The 19,775-nt window shown below is 37.1% G+C and overlaps 1 protein-coding gene across 3 annotated transcripts in view; it reads left to right on the forward strand.

The window, feature by feature from the left end:
• The window catches only part of SOX6 (SRY-box transcription factor 6), a 596,389-nt gene that overhangs the window by 466,426 nt on the left and 110,188 nt on the right, over positions 1-19,775 (forward strand). The window contains exons 7-9 of one of the 3 annotated variants that reach the window (XM_080816115.1): positions 3,771-3,894; positions 16,592-16,671; positions 18,162-18,284. In XM_080816115.1, the coding sequence (XP_080672241.1) occupies positions 3,771-3,894; positions 16,592-16,671; positions 18,162-18,284 (327 nt within the window). The remainder of the gene's footprint in view (positions 1-3,770; positions 3,895-16,591; positions 16,672-18,161; positions 18,285-19,775) is intronic. The other 2 variants (XM_080816116.1, XM_080816117.1) reach the window with 2 other exon arrangements.

Raw genomic sequence — 19,775 nt, forward strand, 5'->3', positions numbered from 1 at the left:
ACTGAAGTCCATTCGATGTAGTGGAAAAAGCACTGGTCAGAGTAATGAGCAGTTCTGGATTCCAGATCCAGCCCTGTCATAGGCACTGTGATCTCAGGCCACATCTTTTGGTTTCTCTAGCTACCTGCTTCCCTATCTGTAAATTGTGAGGTGTGAATTAGATTAGTGATTCTCAGAGAGTGGTCCCTGGATCAGCAGCACCAAGTTTACGTGGGTACTGGCCAGGAAAGTACCCTCTCAGATCCCACCTAGATCTACTGGTTTAGAGGCTCTGAGGGTAGGGCCTGCCAGTCTTTGTTTTAACAAGCCCTCTGGCAGAACTGGATACACACTGAAGTTTGAGAGTCACTGCCCTGGATTAAATTTTAGTTTAAATATTAGATTGTTGGACCCAGTTCCCAGAGTTTCTGATTCATAGATCTGGGGTGGGTCTGAAAATTTGCTTTTATGACATTCTCCATCCTTGCTGATGTTACTGGTCATGTTCCACCCTTTGAAAACTACTAGGCTAGATCAACTCTAAGCTCTGTTCCAACTCTGATTTTATCCTCGCTATTGCTTTCACAATGTCTTCTGTCACCCTTCTTATTTACTTTATCCCGCAACTTATTGAAACCGCCTCTGAATTCATGTTTAGCATTGAAAATTTCTAACATATCCTACTTTGTAGAGTGTGATGAATGGAAAAGAACTTCCCTAAATTCTTACAACTGATGTTAATATGAAACACATATAGCTCTTCAGCATTGAAGGCGACCCTAGATGGTTCACTTAGTTATCTCATGTACACAGCTAGTTACAAAAGAAATATCTTCAGACACCAAAGTTCAGGAATCAAGATCTGATGCTTCATTGCCATTGATCCCTTTATGTTGTCTCATGATCTGAAGAGTGTGGGCATCAGTGTAGAAGTAAAATTATGTTTTCATCCCAAGATTCTATGTAATGAATAATAGTAAAGTTCTCAAATTCCATCTTCACATGCTCCTTGTAATCTTATCTCTTCTTTTTCATGGTTTTCTAGATATTTGGGATGGGATAATGCTCTGTGAGGCCTGGTTTCTGCTAAAAACATGACAAGTCTCTGCCTGTCAAACTGAATTATTTAGCTGGTTCGTGTTTTCTGTTTCAAAGTAGAGTTATGGGGAAGAGCCACTATTTCTGGCCTTTTTTTTTTTTTCCTCTATTTTTCTGTTTTTACTATTGTAAGAAAAAAGCAAGGCTTTAACATTTCCCAAGTGCCTGTTCTTTGTCAGTCACTGTGCCACAAGTGTTACTTTTTGGTCTTTTTAATCCTCACAATAACCACATAGGGTAGTATCATTAGCTTTTACATGAAGCAATAGGCTCAGACTACAGAAAGGTTAAGTAACTGTTCATGATCACATGGCCAAGGAAATGGCAGTGTATAGATTTAAGCTCCGAGATGTTTGACAGCAAAGCCTTTGTAGACATGGTAGATCCTGGACAAATGTGTGATGAACGAATGAATAAAGGAATGACTACATCATATTATCTTCCTAATGCTGAGTTTGCAAAACAACAGAATCATAAAGTGGAACAGACTCTGGAGGTCATTATCTAGTCAGGGTTTTAGTTATGCTTACCCTCTGAAGTATCTCCACCCTACGGGTACACAGCCTTTCCTTCACCACCTCTGGGGAAATGACACACAGGACCTCTTTAATCGGAGTGCTTGTTGAATAACTCATTTTTAGAAAGTTCTTTACATTTAGCTCCCCTAAAATCTTTTTCTTCTGCGTCTTGTTCCGCCCTTGTTAACCGCTCAGACTTAATCTGCTTCTTTTGCCGCACGAAGATAACCTTGTATCTTCTCTCTTCCAAGCTAAATAGCCCCCATTTTTTCAGCTACTTCTCAATATCCATAGCATGGAAGAATAACTTATAATTGTTCACTAAAAAGAAGGAAAGAATAAGTAAATACGACGTCTAGACTTCTCACTTTCTTATTCACCTTTAGAGCATGAGGCGTCTGTGCTGTTCTAGGTCCATGCTAGGAACCATATTTCTAGAAGTAAATGAAATGATTTCCTTTGATCTACTCTTGCACTGAACAGCAGTCACCTACAAGAAAGACTGTTTTATTTTCTGACATAGAACAGTGCCCTCCTCTTTGACATCTCAGGTTTGCATCAGGTCACAGCAAGCTGGAGTTGAACAGCAAACCTAGTGCTTTTCTTCAGGGTTAAAGGCAAGACCCGGGCACGAGGGGATCAGCTCCAATTTATGCAGGCTAAGTTTGTACTCTCACGTACAAAACTCGGGCTTACCTCAGCTAAAATGGTAGAAATAGCTGCCCAAAGCTAGTTTCTTTCACGCCCCACTGGCAAGGTAGTAATTGCACAAAGACCTTTTTATTATAAGTTGATTTTCCTGAGAAATGAATTCAGAAAAATACTGTAAAGTGTTTATTTTTTGCTTGCCCTTTATTAACCCACATCTTAGGGCTTTCCCTAGAGAAAAACTGTTGGTAAATGAAACCTCTTAGACCCACACAGAAGCATTTTTGCACCATGTCCCTGGCTGTGGAGGGAACAGGGACAGGACAAGGCAAGTTGGCGCTATTTAAACAGGGTCATCGGCCAGTATACGGAATTTTGCCTAAAGAGAAATTTTAAGAATTTAAATGGGGGAAGGGTTTGGGGTTGGTAGAATTATTGGTAAATGTTTATATCTTAAACAGGATATAAGGCAGTTTTGTTTTTTTTTTATATGAGCAAAGAGCCCAAAGACCCAGTTTGAACTTAAAAATCACTTCTGTTAGGACATCCTAGTTTTGATCTTTAAAGAACAAAAGTCCTGTATTCAGCCTATAAAATCATGCACTAAAAGCCAGGACAAAACCATCCTGTGATGCTCTCCTGGAATCAGGGTAGCATGCATCGAGTAAAAAAGGGAGAGCTAGGGAATTAAAATGTGATTTCACAGGCATGATTTTGTCATAGCTCTTATTTTCTTTATCTAGAATACAAATACTGATATAGAGTGAAGATTTTCTATTTTGCATTTCTGTGCTCTTTGATACATTTATTGAGGTCAAATGAAATTTGATATAGTAGGATTTATTATGAAATGCTCTCTGAATACAACTCCGTAATTACTGAGCCACATGGTAGTACATAAAGCTGTAAAACCGCTAAGCCAGACAAGCAATTTATATGTTACATCGAGGTGTGTATGGCAAAGAATATTAGTTTAATTGGGAGCCAAGATGTAGTAGCCTTAAATCTGAGGAGCTATATGTTTAACATAATGCGGCAAGGCTTTGAAATAAGACACCTAAACTGGGGAGATACCGCTTTGGGAATATATAACAATTAGACGTTATTTTCTGACCAAGGATACTAAATCCTGTTTCCCAAATAAAGGGCAGAATGCAAAGCAGGTGAAAGGGCAAAACCTTTCAGTATTGCACAGTGTATGAAGCAAACTTATTTCTTCCAGTTGTTTTGTTTAAAGAAAAAAAAAATGGAAAAAGGAACACAGTCAAGAGAAAAGAAAAGCATTCACCAGGATTTGGTGGAAGCAGGGATGAGGCAAATTCGCAATGAGGTTGTGTCCTTGGAGTGCTAATGGGATCCAAGAACAGGAACTAGGTAACTTTCGCCTGCGTTTTCTCAGGGAGCAGATCTGGAATGAGGTCGGAAGTGGGTGGCTGTTTGGGTACCAGCACAGCGGCAGGAGTGAAAAACAAATACTTCTTGGCACACATTTGCTCTCTGTCTGATCATAGGCTCTCTTCTGTTTAGCAGGTTCAGGGTCACATGCCTCCGCTCATGATCCCAATTTTTCCACATGACCAGCGGACCCTGGCAGCAGCCGCTGCCGCCCAGCAGGGCTTCCTCTTCCCCCCTGGAATAACATACAAACCAGGTAAGTAGAGAGGAATTTAACATTCTTTTGGAAATGCTCAGATCCCCATGTTTTTGCTTAGTAGTCACAAAAAACACAGGAGCATACAAAGGAACTATGAATAAAAACGATCATAAAAGCTGATTTTCAGGTAAAATTTGAATTGGGATGTTAATTGGGAAGGGGGCACATTCAAAAACTCATTGGTTGCTAAAACTTTTGTATTCTCTTTTTTCACTTGGTTTGTTCTGAATTCACAGATAGAATGCTACTTTCCCTAGGGACCACAGGTTTTTGTCAGCTCTCTCTCATACCTTCACTGTCAATAATTGTCTTTGGTTAAAGACCCTTTCCTCCTCCTCCTGGGAGCTTTCGTGCTCTGGGACAGTAGTCACACAAACTATCAAATGTTACTGTTGTTTGTTGTCTGGTTTCTCCTGGAAGAAAAGTTAAAACAGGACTGATTTAATTAGCTCGCTGCTAATAGGTAAGCTACCTTTGGATTTGAGTGTAAATAATGAAGCATTCAGTAGTATTTTTCTCATTCATCTTTGAACCTCAGAAACAGGTCACATAACCTTGCAGTGAAATATGTTTTGAGATGATTTAGCAAATGTTATGATTTTTCTTTATTCCTCTGAGTTTACTGGACTCCTGGGGAATTCAATTAGGGACATAATGGTTTGAAGTTTCTTTCAGAGCCTCCTTGTAAACAGGGCTTTAAATGTTTAAAGATATGTTGCCAAAGGAATCCAATGTAAGAAGATAGTCAAGTAAATAAAGTCAACCTTAATTTCATTTGTGCATTCTTTGTAAGTGACCTCAGCTCAGAAGTAGTGACCTTGTTCTACTCATTAATAATTTCCGTGTCAAGTTCTTTTTAACATATTAACCTGATTATATTAACCACCAAATCCGAGTACAACAAATCTGAGTGCAGCGGTTTCTTGTAGAGGGTTTATAAAGTGAACAAAGGCCTTTTAATGTGCTTAAAGTAATAATAAAATCTAAATCACTTTACTGAAATCCTCAGTAAGGAAGCTTAATAAGTAGCATAAAAACAAACCTAGTGAATTTTAACATCTATTTTAATTGCTTATTGCTATCAATTACTCTTTTGCATTTGCTAGATGTCCACCTTTCTTTTTTTTTTTTTTTTTTTTTTTTTTTTTTAAATTTACTTATTTATTTGACAGAGAGAGAGAGATCACAAGTAGGCAGAGAGGCAGGCAGAGAGAGAGAGAGGGAAGCAGGCTCCCCGCCGAGCAGAGAGCCCGATGTGGGGCTCGATCCCAGGACCCTGAGATCATGACCCGAGCCGAAGGCAGAGGCTTAATCCACTGAGCCACCCAGGTGCCCCAGATGTCCACCTTTCTTGTGAGAAAAGGTAGGATGCCTGTCAGAACTCACAGGTTTCAAGAAATAGAGATATTAAGGAATTGGCTCATTTTAAAGACTGACTTTGAAAATTCTTCAGATGCAAATTAGTCTGGTTTTACCAAAGATTTTGGGATACCTGAATAAAAGAAAATTTTATTGTTTAACCTGTCAGATTTTGATTTTTCTAGAGCAGGATTTTTAGAGCAAGGTATATTCCCTATAAAATTGGTACCCATATTAAGGGCAGGAGTATATTTTGTTAGAGACTATGTTTCTGTCAGTGCAGTGGTTCAGTCCTTCCCTGATCTCTCTAAGCAGTTCTGAACTATTTCTCCATCTTGACTTCCTCTGGAACATTGATGTAAGCTCAATTTACTTGTTTACCCTGAATCTGAGTTGTCATCCCTCTACCAGTCTTAGAAACGTTTTCATCTGTAGAAACCCTTTCTTTAATTTCAGTGCTTCTAAAATTTAAAATGCTTCACATTTAAAAATCAGGGATGAGCCTTATTTTCTACTGGACATAACAGTGACATAGTTGACCTGTTACCTAATTTTGTTAAAACAATAATGCCATTTTTCATGGGGGAATGTATTGTTATATAGTTAATGAATTTGGACCACTTTTAAAAGAATTCTTCTCACATGGCACTGATGAGACCGTAGTAAGTAACTAAGGAGAATATGGAGATTGGGAGAGTGGTGCCCATAAGTGTTATATCTGTCGGACAACATATGTGCAGCATACAGTAGTGTTCGGGGATAGCAGGATTATGTGTGATTTTGGCAGCTAAAACCTGTTCTTTAAAGCACGACAAGGATTTGGGCACGTAGGACAATTTTTAATCACAAGCAAGGCTGATAAAATAAGTTATTTTCTGGTGGACTCTAAATTATATCAGAGGATTTTATTAAACAGAATTCTAAATTCTTAATATTTTGGCTGATCTGGATTTTATAGTATATCCAAATTATATTTTAAAAGATTAAAATTATTTGTTCTTATGCAATTAGTAGAGAAATTACATACTTGGGTGACTTAATCTATGTGGTGTTTCTGTCCTTCACATGAACTGGGGAAGTAGAATCGTGTTGGACTGGAATCTGGACTAGGAAAATTTTTTGCTCCAAACTGATCTGTGATCATTTCATTTGACATACATATGAAATGATGATTAAATTTTTAGAAGAGAGTAGTTTTGTCACATATAAAAGATGTGAAGTGTGGGGCACCTGGGTGGCTCAGTGGGTTAAGCCTCTGCCTTCAGCTCGGGCATGATCTCGGGGTCCTGGGATCGAGCCCCACATCGGGCTCTCTGCTCAGCGGGGAGCCTGCTTCCCCCTATCTCTCTGCCTGACTCTCTGCCTATCTTTCTGTCAAAAATCTTAAAAAAAAAAAAAAAGGATGTGAAGTGGTGGCATAACCTTATATTTTGGTCCCCTGGACAAGAGGATGGAGCAATCACAATTTTGGTCTTTATAAATTACAAAATAAATGGCTCTCTTTGCTCTTTTCCACCTTCCCATAACCTGAAACAATCCCATAGTGTTTGTGCCTTCAGCTGATTGAATAATTGTCGTGATTTCTAGAAAATGGGCTATCTGAGGGTGATGTTCATGTCAAAGTTGACTGTTTCTGAATCAATGATTAGGACAGTCTGAACAAATATACTTAGAGCTATGGTCCTTCTTCCCTTCAGATAATTTTACACATTGCTCTGGGCATATCAGGGTCCTGGTGTATAGTGAACACCAAACAAGTACTCCCACTTTGGTGGGTTGCTGAGAAGCCATATGACCTAGGGATCGTGCAGTTTCAGGGGGACTATCTATCAGATTAATATCTGTAGACATAGCTTTATTGAGTATTAACTCTTTTTTTTTTTTTAACTGATTCTGTAATTAGACACATCATTCTAGTCAGGGCCCAGAACATACACCACAGAATTTTGGTTGCTTAGTGCTCTTTCAGATCATGAAACAGAGATGCAGCAATCCGGGGCAAGAAAAATGTGTTTAAGCACCTATGTTTGAGAAAATTAAAAGAGTAAGCCTCTTTCATAGCTGACAGTGTGTATGTAAAACAGGATTGAATTGGCTATAAAATAAAAATAATGGATAACCTCCTTCATGTGCCAGGGATGGTGCAGCTGACCCATGGACTGTGTATAGTTCGGATTTTTAAAATTGCTGCTGGAGTAGTCCCCTTGGCTTCCTTGGGGATTCTGGGAATAGGATCTCTGCCTGCCCGTGGCTTTCCACCCACTTGTTATTATAATATAATAGCTAAAGCCTCCTGAATAAGTTGCTCTGTGCCAAACACTGTGCTAAATATTTTACATGGATTATTTTATGTAATTCTTACTTGAACATGTCATTTAGACTTGCTGAGCCTCACATTTTTGTCTTCTAAAAAATATGCCTACTGCTTGGTGTGTGTGAAGATTAAATTTGTTACAATATATGTAAATTCTTTGAAAATTCTAAGGCACTAGTTTTAGGGGTAAAGTCTGACCATGAAACTATGAATTTAACAATATTAAACTATATCCTTATCCATTAGAAATGTCCAAAAACTGAGCATTGGACCAAGATATATTATCCCTCTGCCTGAAAACAAAAATAATTTTACAAGTATACCTAGTGCTTCTTTTATAAAAAAATTCTGGTGAAATATGCATAGCATAATACCCAATATTTTAACTATTTATAAAAGTGCAATTCAGTGACATTAATACATTTGCAATGTTGTGTAAGCATCACTACTATTTATACCCAAAACTTTTAATCATCTACAATGGAAACTTTGTGTCCATTAAATGATAATTCTCCCTATCCCCTAGTAACCTCTATTCTACTATCTTTCACTATGAATTTGCCTATTCTAGATATTTCATGTAAGTGAAAGTAAGATCATACATTACTTGTTTTTCTATGTCTAGCATATTTCACTATGCTAGTTTGTTTCACTATGCTAATGTTTTCAAGGTCCATCCATATGGCAATATATATCCAAAATTCATTCTTTTTATGGCCGAACAATATCCCCTTGTGTATGTATGTCAATATCTATATATATATATATGTGTGTGTGTGTGTCTATATATATATAATATATTATATGGATAGACAGTTTGTTTATCCATTCATCTGTTGATAGACACTTGGGTTGTTTCCACATTTTGGTTATTATTAATAATGCTGGTGTGAACATTGATATACAAATATCCGTTTGAGGCCTTGTTTTCAGTTCTTTAGCATATTTGTGTAGGAACAGAATTGTTGGGTCATATGGTAGCTGTGTTTAACTTTCAGAGAAACTGCCAAACTGTTTTCTACAGAGGTTCTGCCTTTTATCCTCCCACCCATAATCTAAGTGTTCCAGTCTCTTCACATCCTCACCAATACTTGTAACTTTCCAACTTCTTCAAAGAAATTATAGCCATCCTGTTAGAGGTGAACTAGTATTTCATTGTGGTTTTGATTTTCATTTCTCTAATGATTAATCATTTTGAGCATCTTTTCATGTGCTTATTGGAAATTTGTATATATTTCTTGGAGAAAGTACTTTGCTTAGTGTTTTTTTATTATTATGTTCAGTTTTTAATTAAGCTGTTTTTTGATATTGAGTTTCAACAGTTCTTTATATATTCTAGTTATTAATCCCTTATCAGATATATGATTTGCAAATATTTCCTTCTGTTCTTAGGTTGCCTTTTCACTTACTCGATAGTGTCTTTTGATGCACAAAAGTTTTTAATTTTGAAGCACTCCAATTTATATTTTTTTCTTTTGGCTTGTGCTTTTGTTATTCTACCCATGCAATTGTTGCCAAATACAAAGATTTACTCCTGTGTTTTCTTCTTAGAGTTTTATAGTGTTAGTACTTAAGTTTAGGTCTTTGGTCCATTTAGTTAATTTTTATATGCCATTTATTCTTTTGCATGTGCATATCCAGTTTTCCCAGCACCAGTTATTGAAAAGATATTCTCTCCTCATTGAATATTCCTGGCTCTCTTGCCCAAAATCAATCTACCATATATGTAAGGGCTTATTTCTGGGCCCTCTATTCTGTTGCTTTGATCTGTATATCCGTTCTTATGCCAGTACCATACTGTTTTAATTACTAAAATTTTGTAGTAAATTTTGAAGTCAGGAATTATAAGTCTTCCAAATTTATTCTTTCCAAGATTGTTTTGGCTACCGGGGACCCTTGCAATTCAATGTAAGTTTGAAGATTGGATTTTTCATTTTTGTGATAAAGACTTTTGGAATCTTGATAGATATTTCACTGAATCTGTTGATTGCTTTGGATAGTATTGATATCTTAACAATGTTAAGTCTTCCTGTTGATGAACATTTCCATTTATTAAGGTCTTATAAATTTTTTTTCAGCAATGTTATGTAGTTTTCAGTGTACAAGTCTTTCACCTCTTTGGCTAGATTTATTCGTAAGTATGTAATTATTTTAGATGCTATTATAAATAGAAATGCTTTCTTAATTTTTTTTTGGAGTATTCACTGCTGGTATATAGAAAAACAAATGATTTGTGTGTGTTAATTTTACTAGATTGCCTGCTTTTGCTAAATTTGTTTATTAGCTCTAGTAGCTTTCTTTGGATTCCTTGGAATTTTCTATATGTAGGATCATGTGATGTGCAAATATAGAGATAGTTTTACCTTTTGCTTACCAATTTTGATTCCTTTTGCCCTCCCTCCCTTGACTTCTCTCTCTCCCTCTCTCCTTCTTTCTTTCTTTTTCTCTTTCTCTCTCTCTGTCCCTCTCTCTCTCTCCCCTTCCCTCTACCCTCTCCCTTCCCTTCTCTTCCCTTCCCTTCCCTTCTCTTCCCTCCCCTTCCCTTCCCTCCCCTTCCCTTCCTTTCCCTCCCCTTCTCTTCCCTTCCCTCCCCTTCCCTTCCTTTTCCTTCTTCTTTCTTGTCTAATAGTGCTGGCTTGAACTTCCAGTATAATGTCGTATAGCTGCAGTGAAACCAGGCATCGTTATCTCATTCCTGATCTCTGAGGGAAAGCTTTCCAGTCTTTTACCATGAATATGATGTTAACTGTGGACTTTTCATAAATATCCTTTATCATATTAAGGAACTTCCCCTCTATTCCTAAATTTCTAAGAGTTTTCATCCCAAAAGGGTGTTGGATTTTGTCAAATGCCCTTTCTGCATCAATTGAGATGATTATGTGGTTTTCTTCCCCTTTGCTCTATTAATGTGATGTATTACATTGATCTTTTTGTGTGTGTTTGAGCCACCTTTGCATTCCTGGGATAAATCCTGCCTTGTCGTGGTGAATAATCCTTTTAATATGCTGTTGGATTCAATATACTAATATTTTGTTGAGGGTTTTACATCTATATTCATAAAAGATGTTGATCTGTAATTTTCTTTCCTGTGATGGGTTTTTCTGACTTTGCTATCAAGGTGATATTGACCTCATTATTTTATAGTTAGGAAGTATTTCCTCTCCAATATTTTGGAAAGTTTTGGGAAGAATTAGTATTAATTTTTCTTTTAAAAAATTTATTTATTTTTATTATTATTTTTTTTTTTAGAGATGGGGGAGGAAGAGAATCTTGGGCTCTATCTCACAACCCTGAGATTATGACCTGAGTTGAAATCAAGAGTCAGATGTTTAACTGACTGAACCACTCAAGTGCCCCTAGTGTTAATTTGTCCTAAGTGTTCAGGAGAACTTAATGGCAAAACCATCTGCTCCAGGACTTTTCTTTGTTGAGAAGTTTTGTTTGCTGGTCTAATCTCTTTACTTGTTATAGGTCAATTGAAATTTTCTATTTCTTCTTGAGCTGGTTTAGGTAATTTATGTGTTTTAAGAAATTTGTCCATTTCTTCTAGATTGTGTAATTTTTTTGGTATAAACCGTTACTCGGTGGTTCTTTTGAATTCCTTTGTTTCAGTTAGCATTTACTGAGTAGCATTTATTTGCATCTATATGTTGGGGGTGTACGTATGTGTGCATATGTATATGTAAATATATATATGTACATATATATTCTTATTTAATATTCTTTATAGTTCTAAGAGATAGGTGACATTATATCTATTTTGTTTAAAGAAAAAAGATATGAATAGTCAAAGAAGTTGATTAAATTTTCTAAGGTTTCCCATCTAGAAATTAGTGGAGATAGAATTCAGACTGAAGTTCTCTGATTTGATATTTTATACCCTTGCTGACATGGTTTAAGTGTGTATGATATTAAGAAAATCTAGCTCTTTATTGCTGTGGAAAATATGTGATTTATATGTATGGATTCATCCAAGGTGGATTCATCTTGTAATGCTAGCTATTTCTACCTCTTCCAGAATATATAAAGCTGAGGTTTATAACACTGTTACTGGAATACTTGAATAATTAAATTTATCTACTTGAAATCAAGGCAGTTTTTCTGAGGTTCTTTAGATTAGCAATTTTATTTTTAAATAAGAGTTTTGAGGTCCAGGAAGAAAATATGCACAGCCACATAAACTAACCTAGTTTTCTGGAGATCAAGATTACTTTAACTATGTCCTCCATCACATACAAAAGCTATATCATTGATGAGCTATGTTAAGGCATGAACTTTGAGTTAATGATTTTTGATTTCTTATAATGGATGGGTTTTTTTTTAAGATTTATTTATTCATTTGACACAGAGAGAGAGAGAGCGAGAGAGAGAGAGAGAGAGAGAGAGAGAGATAGCATGAGTGGGCAGCGGGAGGGGGAGAGAGAATCCCAAGCAGACCCCGTGCTGAGCACAGAACCCAACATGGGGCTCTATTTCATGATCCTGAGATCATGACCTAAGCAGAAATCAAGAGTCGGACACTTAACAGACTGTGCCACCCAGGTGCCCTGTAATGGATGGATTTATATCAGTTTATCCACAGTCACTTATTTAGTTGCTTTTTGAAAAATACCATGGATTTCCATATTTGGCAACAGTCTGGATGTATCTATGAAATAAATGAAGAAATTAAGATTGATCCTTGATTCTCATCTTCTTTAAAGGTATGAAAAACAATGCAAATGCTCTTAGAGAGTGCCCTGGGATCAAGACTTTTCTCATCATTGATCTGTTCCTGGATGAATAGAGAAATTCATTTTTTTAAAATTTCTTAAATATTTTATTTATTTGTCAGAGAGAGAGAGAGAGAACACAAACAGGGGGAGCAGCAGGCAGAGGGAGAAGTAGACTCCCTGCTGAGCAAGGAGCCCAATGCAGGACTCAATCCCAGGACTCCGGTGTCATGACCTAAGCAGAAGGCTGATGCTTAACTGACTGAGCCACCCAGCCATCCCTAGAGGAGAAATTTAGCAAGAGAAGTAACAACATGGTGATCTCAGCAATATATACTTTAATCCTTGCCAGGGTTTTTTTGTTTGTTTGTTTGTTTTTTGTTTGTTTTTTAGATTTTATTTATTTATTTGACAGACAGAGATCACAAATAGGCAGCAGGCAGGGAGAGAGGAGGAAGCAGGCTCCCTGCCAGGCAGAGAGCCTGATGTGGGGCTCGATCCCAGGACCCTGGGATCATGACCTGAGCCGAAGGCAGAGGCTTTAACCCACTGAGCCACCCAGGCGCCCCGCCAGGGTTTTGTTTTGTTTTGTTTTGTTTATTTGTCCAATTGTCCCCAGAACAAATTGAAAGTTGAATTTTATTTTTAGGATTCTAAATGTGTCATTCATTACCTGCTAACTTTTTCTGCAGTGTGATGCCTCATAAAGATAAATTCAGATTGATTACGGCATTGTTTCAGGATATAGAGGGATTGTAACATTTTGCTATTCTCGATGCAGACATCCAGGCAAGAAGCAAAGTGGCAGTCCGAGTCTGTACTGGTGGTTGTGAATGAAATATTTCCATATTGTAGCAAGAATGAGAATAACTTATAAAAGCGGGGTCTACCCATGAGTTGTTTGGCAACTCAGATAATTTACCATTATCCCGTGATGCCACCACACAATAATCTGTGAGATAGTTAGGGATATGTAGTGTATTTTGATTCCATTTTAGAGGGTAGAAAATGAAGAATTAGATTTTGAACCAGTTACTGAAAAGTCATTGAATCCTTTTTCCTAGGTTAATGATTTTTATTTCTCTACTCCTTCCAGCCTCTCTAAATGATTTCCTCAGTAGGTTAATTCTGAAGTTAATACCCCAGGAGATTACAATCCAGTCCCTTGTCTTTCTGAAGAATCAAAGGAAATGGACAGATTTTTAGCCATGAGATTTTTTTACTTTTTAATAAAATTGAAATTGATATTTAAACTACAGGCACTAGGAGTATTCCGGCAGGAGGTAGCCTGCGTCTAATGGGTCCTAGGTTCTTAGTACAAGTTCCTCCTTCTCCTGTGTTTAAGTTTTAGTAAGTTCTGACTACTTTTCACTTTTCTTGAAAATGAGAAAAAGTTACTTCTCTCATTCAGAGACTTTTGCTGTAGAGCTGTTTCAGTTCCAAGGGAATGTTACCTATTGTGACAAGTGAAACTAATGTCAGGCAAATTTTCCATAGGTTTTAAATCCTGTTTTGTATTTGTTTTGTAATCTTCAGTTAAAAATAGCCAGTTGGAAAATCTAGAAGGCTGGAAAGATGAATTTACAGAATGGGCATTATTTCCCAAATTGGCTTTTGGAGGTTGTCTTTTTACACTAGAAGTAGCAAGGGCCAGATTACAGTAGTGCCTAAAGCCAACCTGTTCCAACAGGCTTCATCTTCCTTTGTACAAATTTAGAAAGAATGGATCCTCACGCAAGCATTTCAAATCCAGAGACAAATTTGAAAAAAATTGCTACAACATGTTGACTGATTTCTTGCCAAGTCAGCCACTGAGAACTTGTACTTGACCAACTCTTACAAAGAGAAAATTAAAGGGGAGGGGGTAAAGCATATAACTTTGTTATTAAAAAACTAAAACTCGTAATACCTGAAATCCATCTCCCTCTTAACATTTTTCTGGGCTACTTTTAACCCCGTTCTTTTCTTCACTCTTCTCTTCCTCTCCTGCCTTTCCCTTCTCCCTTTCTTCCAATCATTCTCTGTAATATACGCTGTTGCTCTAATGTATTCATTTTTACTTTGAGTATTGATTCAGTGATACGTTCTGAAGAAATAGCTTTCAAAAGATTGTATTCAGATACACAGATTCTAACCAGCAGAAAGGTTAAGAACATTTAAAAAATATGCATGTCAGCAGTGGAAAGAAAGCTGTTTGTAGCCAGCAGGTGAGCTGGAGAGTACTACCGGGTGTGGTAGAGATAGTAATAAATTAACTGGCAAGCCAAAAACTATAAAAAAAAAAATCAGCCATTTCATAGCATAGAAGCATGACAGCTATGAAAAAAGGAGTGCCCCAGGGAATTCTTTTAGAGTTTGATTTTTTTAAATATGTTTGACATGAAAAATGTTTTAGTACAAATAAAGCAACTGGTATTAAACTTACAGGGAGGGGGGTTGTGGTTTAGAGTTAGTATGAATAATGCATGATATTTAAAGAAAGAACAGCTCTAAAATGTTCCGGGAGGCAGTCCATGTTGATGGTTGGAATGGTGATTTTTTTCCCCTATTTTTGAAGCATCATTAATTCAGTATCGTTTTGTGATTTTTTTTAACCTGATAAGATATCAACCAAAGACATACTATTTGACTTGGATTAGGGTATTCTTTCTTCAGATAATTTAGTTTAAATATCAAGAAGATCAGCCAAATTATTTAAGCATAAAGCGACAGTCATTTACTATAAAAAATAATTTGGCCTAGTTATCCTTTTTAAAAAGCTCATGTAGCCTGCAAACCGAAATCAACCTCATGGAAGGGGAAAAACAAGATCAGATATTTTGAACATTACTCCATAGGAGACCAGCACAATCTAGTGTTAGTGAATGCATTGTCGCAGTGCTCCATATGCAATCAGAAGCCAATTGTTACTGGACTGTGTACAAGCACACACTGTGCTCAATGGTCTGATGAGGTATTATGGATATGATGCAAAGAGACTGTGTCGATTAGAAGCTAACAATTTGTTAAAAGTGAAAGCAACTTAACATTTACATTGGGCCAGCTGAGGAGCCCTTGGTGTGGCAAGCCGGATGAGCTCCAAGGAACTGGGGGGCACCACGGAGGCTCCAGGTATTAGTGTCCACGCAGAAAAAAAAAAGAGATTTTACTGCTTTCCAATTGACTACCTTTATTGCTGTGATTCTTTCTACACTGTCTCTTCATTATTACATTCAGCTTTCAGTGTGGAAAAGTTCATGCAAAACAGCATGATTATTATAAATGTCAAAAATGTGTGGAGGAACAGCCTATTAAAATACAGCCTAGAGATAGTACATAACACTGACTTTAAATAAGTAGCTGCAGCCAAAGTGATACTCCATTAAATCACTGATATTGTGTAATTTATCCACAAGTATTAATTTTGATTTCCGTCACCACTATCACAATACGTTCCTCATGACTTTCTTTTGGTTCTTCACGTCGCCGCACATGGCCTGTGTTCTCGGGTCACAGAAGGTTCTCCGTTTCCGTGTTTCATCATGGTATGGAGGCAGACATGAGGATACAGCATTGATCTCTGCTGAAGCATGCTCAATCTCTATCAGACGTTTAATGCAGCAGATATCCCGTGTAACATGTGTGGCTGTTGAACCAAATCATTCAAATCATTCAAAGAATAAGTGGGAAGCACCTCGTGTGCCTGATTTCCTACTAGGTTCCACCAGAAGTTAATCCAGAAAACTATGGTTTCCACTCTGGCGGAGATACCAGGCATTTCACAGAATGTTGGCAGATAAGATTAGCTCCCTTCTCGCCCCTATCAAATTGAAGAGGTTGCATTTTTAAAATTTTTTCTTTGTTTTTTGTAAAAGAAAGTTTAGGGTTATAGACAGTCAATAGCTCATAATCTTTTTTGGACTCTAATACTCTGCTTTGCCTACCAAGCCAAAACTTTTTTGTTGTTCCAACATAAAAACCTTAATACTTTCTCAGTGAACTGAGTGTCAGCCTGGCTTTAAGATATTTTTTTTACTCTTAAAAAAATGATGTATTACAAGATTTGTAATGGAGTGAACATGCTTGAATTGCACATTTAATTTTTTTAACATCACATTCATGTTTTGCCAGTTTGCCTACCAGCTATCTGTTAACAAAAAGTTCCAAGGCAGCACTGCAAGTCTATGCCCAACTAAGCCTTTTGTTTCTGCAGATGTCTGGGCTTAGAGCAATGTTGTAAAGCTCAGGCAATCCAAGGACCATGTTTGTACTTGCCTGCTGCGATTCCCTGTGCATTGTCTAAACCTGTATGCATTGTTCTTTCCGACAGGTGATAACTACCCTGTACAGTTCATTTCATCAACAATGGCAGCTGCTGCTACTTCTGGACTCAGCCCTTTACAGCTCCAGGTAAGTGCCAGAAGAAAAAAATGTGGGATACCAGCCAGTTCTTTAGAGGAAAACTGCTAACCAGCTGTATGCTAAATAATGGCCTGAATGTTAAATAATTTTTAAGCGTAGCCTAGAAGGATTAACACCTTGTGTACTTACCATACTGAAAATAGAAGAGAAAACTGCCAACTTCAGTATTTTTAAAGGAAAAATGATAGTATGACTTAATACTCTATATTTTCTGTTGGGTGAGTTATTGGTTTTACATTTTTATTGCTGGCTGCTACTATTGGATGTGATCGCTTTTTCCTTATCCGTTTTCCATCCATGTCTCCATTTATGTTCAGATGATCTTTTACACATAAACATCAAAATAGAAAACAATGTTGGGCATTTTCCTTCTTGCAGCTTGTAGACTAGGAGTTGTTATCACCAAATTACCTTAACTGTTTGGTAAAATGTCAGTATATTGTTCTGGAATATATATACCCTCATTCTCATCTTTAGCTTCATGCCATGCCAAAAGTCCAGGCATGGCATCCCACCACATTCTGGATTAGGGTTCTGTACTTATGATGTGAAAATGGGGGAGGAAGTGTTTTGGAGGATGGATAAAAAAATCATTTGTACCTTATCTTCTTCATGGTAAAGTGAGAGGTTTATAATAGGACCGGGTGATCTTTATATCCTTCTAGCACTGCCATTTTAATGGGAAATTGACTTTTAATATGAATATGTATTTTAACAAAAATAGAAAGATAATATCATTAAAATAATGGTTAAACCTTCAGTATTCAAACAGTTAGAAAATATGTGATAGTGAAGAACTTGAATTTCAACACAGTGGGAAGTTTAAAGATAGTCTTTTATTCTTACAATTTACTGTGATTATTTTTGAGTTTTCTTACAAGGGAATAGCATCTGGCTAGGCATTTTTTTTTCTTCTTTGCTATTCCCTCTATGGCTTGAATATAAGAAATGTGCAAATATTTTACCATGAAAAAACATCATTGTGAGTCTTTTCAATTGGGTCTGCAAATAAATAATTTTTGCAATACTCAGTTTTTGTTATAAGCCTCATCCAGAAAGCTGGGACAATGTTATAGACTGCCGAGCAGAGCTAGACATTTTGCCTAACAGGAGCAGCAACCCTGCCTCTCTTCCAAAACCTCACCTTCCCCACTGCTAACACGAACTCACTGCAGTTGGAAAAATCTAAAAGAAATCTAAAAGAAACCGCTCTCATAACAAACCTAATCTGTGTCTCCTTTTCTGTATTGCCATGCTAGAGTGTCTTCTCAAGTCAGAGGCAGAAGTATAAAACCAGTACCATTGCTTGATCCTATAACCAAGTTTCTGTGAAAGACAGTATCTGGGTGCTCAGCCTTCTACTTTCTATTCTTTGGTGTGGTCAGTACTCTGGATTTAGAAACATATGTTCTGTTTCATGAGTTCTGACAGTATGTTTTGTCTTTTTTTTTTTTTTTTCTGAATATGCTACTAAACAGAAGGGTCATGTCTCCCACCCACAAATTAACCCAAGGCTAAAGGGCCTAAGTGACCGTTTTGGCAGGAGTTTGGACACCTTTGAACATGGTGGTGGCCACTCTTACAACCACAAACAGATTGAGGTATGAATGCTTCCATTGGTGCTTCATTGGGTGGGGGACTGGATTGTTCAGTCATATTCTAGGCTTTTTTTTTTTTTCTTAAAGTGGCAAACACTCAACCTAAACACTAAAATGTGACCTTTCCCTTCTTCTCATTCCTAAGGAGGCTCATTTTTGCTCCTTTTCTTTCATAGAAGGCGGCAAGCCTCAAGCCAATGCCCCTAATGACTTAGGTTGTTTAATGCTGTATATTGAGGCAAATTCTTTACAAGGAACCATCTTCAGAACCATCCTTTTCCTTTACTCTTTTTCTCCTTTTGTATATAGTGCTGTATAATGTCTATAAACACTTAAACATTTTTAAAAAGATCTCATTTGTCCATATAACAACCCTGCAAAGTTGATAAATATAATTCTGCCTATATAGGCAAAACACTGGAGGTTCAGAGAGAACAAGGATGCACAATATTCCTGGAGTCAGAATTAGTACCCAGGATTTCTAACTGTCTGATTCAGGTTTCTGAATTTTGTTTTCTCTGGCTGAGGTAGGGCCCAGTGCCTGAGCCTGACTGGTTGCTTGTTGCCCCGTGAATGTCTATAGTATCCCTTTCATATTTAATGTCCAGTAAAGCTCTTTGTTGTTTTTGTGGGATATTCTTACCACTTGGGAGAAGATAGCTTTTATGGCTCTTTTGAAAACCAAGCCCTTTTCTTCTATAGGGGTCTAGTCCTCATCTCTCTAATTTCATGCTTGATTTCTCTCTCATATCACTGGAGTCCCATTCCAGGACTATTAGCTACTGAAGGGCTGCCAGCTATCTGCTGAATCACCAGAAAAAGAAAAAAAAAAAAAGAAAAGAAAAGAAAAAGAAGAAGAAAAAGAAAAGAAAAAAATAGAGACAGGCTACCTCAGACTGAAACACACTTTAACTTTCTGGGTTAGATTTAATACTAAATGTTATGTTCAAACCTAGGATGGGAAACTCAACTTGAAAGAAAGAAAGGAAAGAAAGGAAGAAAGAAAAGAAAATAAAAGAAAGAAAGAATTATTATATCAAGCAAAGCTGTGTAGTCATTCATATCCTATTGGCTTGGCAATCTATACATATCAAATACTGTATAATCAATAGAGTATCCCTCTGATATTATTTCCTACACTGCTTTTGAATCTGTATTTTTGAAAAATAATAGAGAAAACTCAGTCCTAAGAAGAAAAAAGAGGACAAGATCAAAAGCCAGCTTGGAAGTAGCCTAAGGAAGAGTTCCAGAGCTTGCTGCCTGCCTCCCTCTTTCCCTGTCACTTTAATATAAGTTATACAGGGGCTTCCCACCCAGACATGACCAGGCATATACTGTCAGAGTATCTGCTGTCTTCTAGACAGCAAGAAGGGATTTCTTTTATAAGGTTTTCTTTTGGCTGCAGAGAAGGTACTGTATTTCTGGACATTCTGAAGATCTGCCATGCCTAGGATTGCTAAAATGTAGAGATAACTGCATGCGAGGGACAAGACT

The sequence above is a fragment of the Martes martes genome, assembly GCF_963455335.1.
Source record: "Martes martes genome assembly, chromosome: 10".
NCBI lineage: Eukaryota > Metazoa > Chordata > Mammalia > Carnivora > Mustelidae > Martes > Martes martes.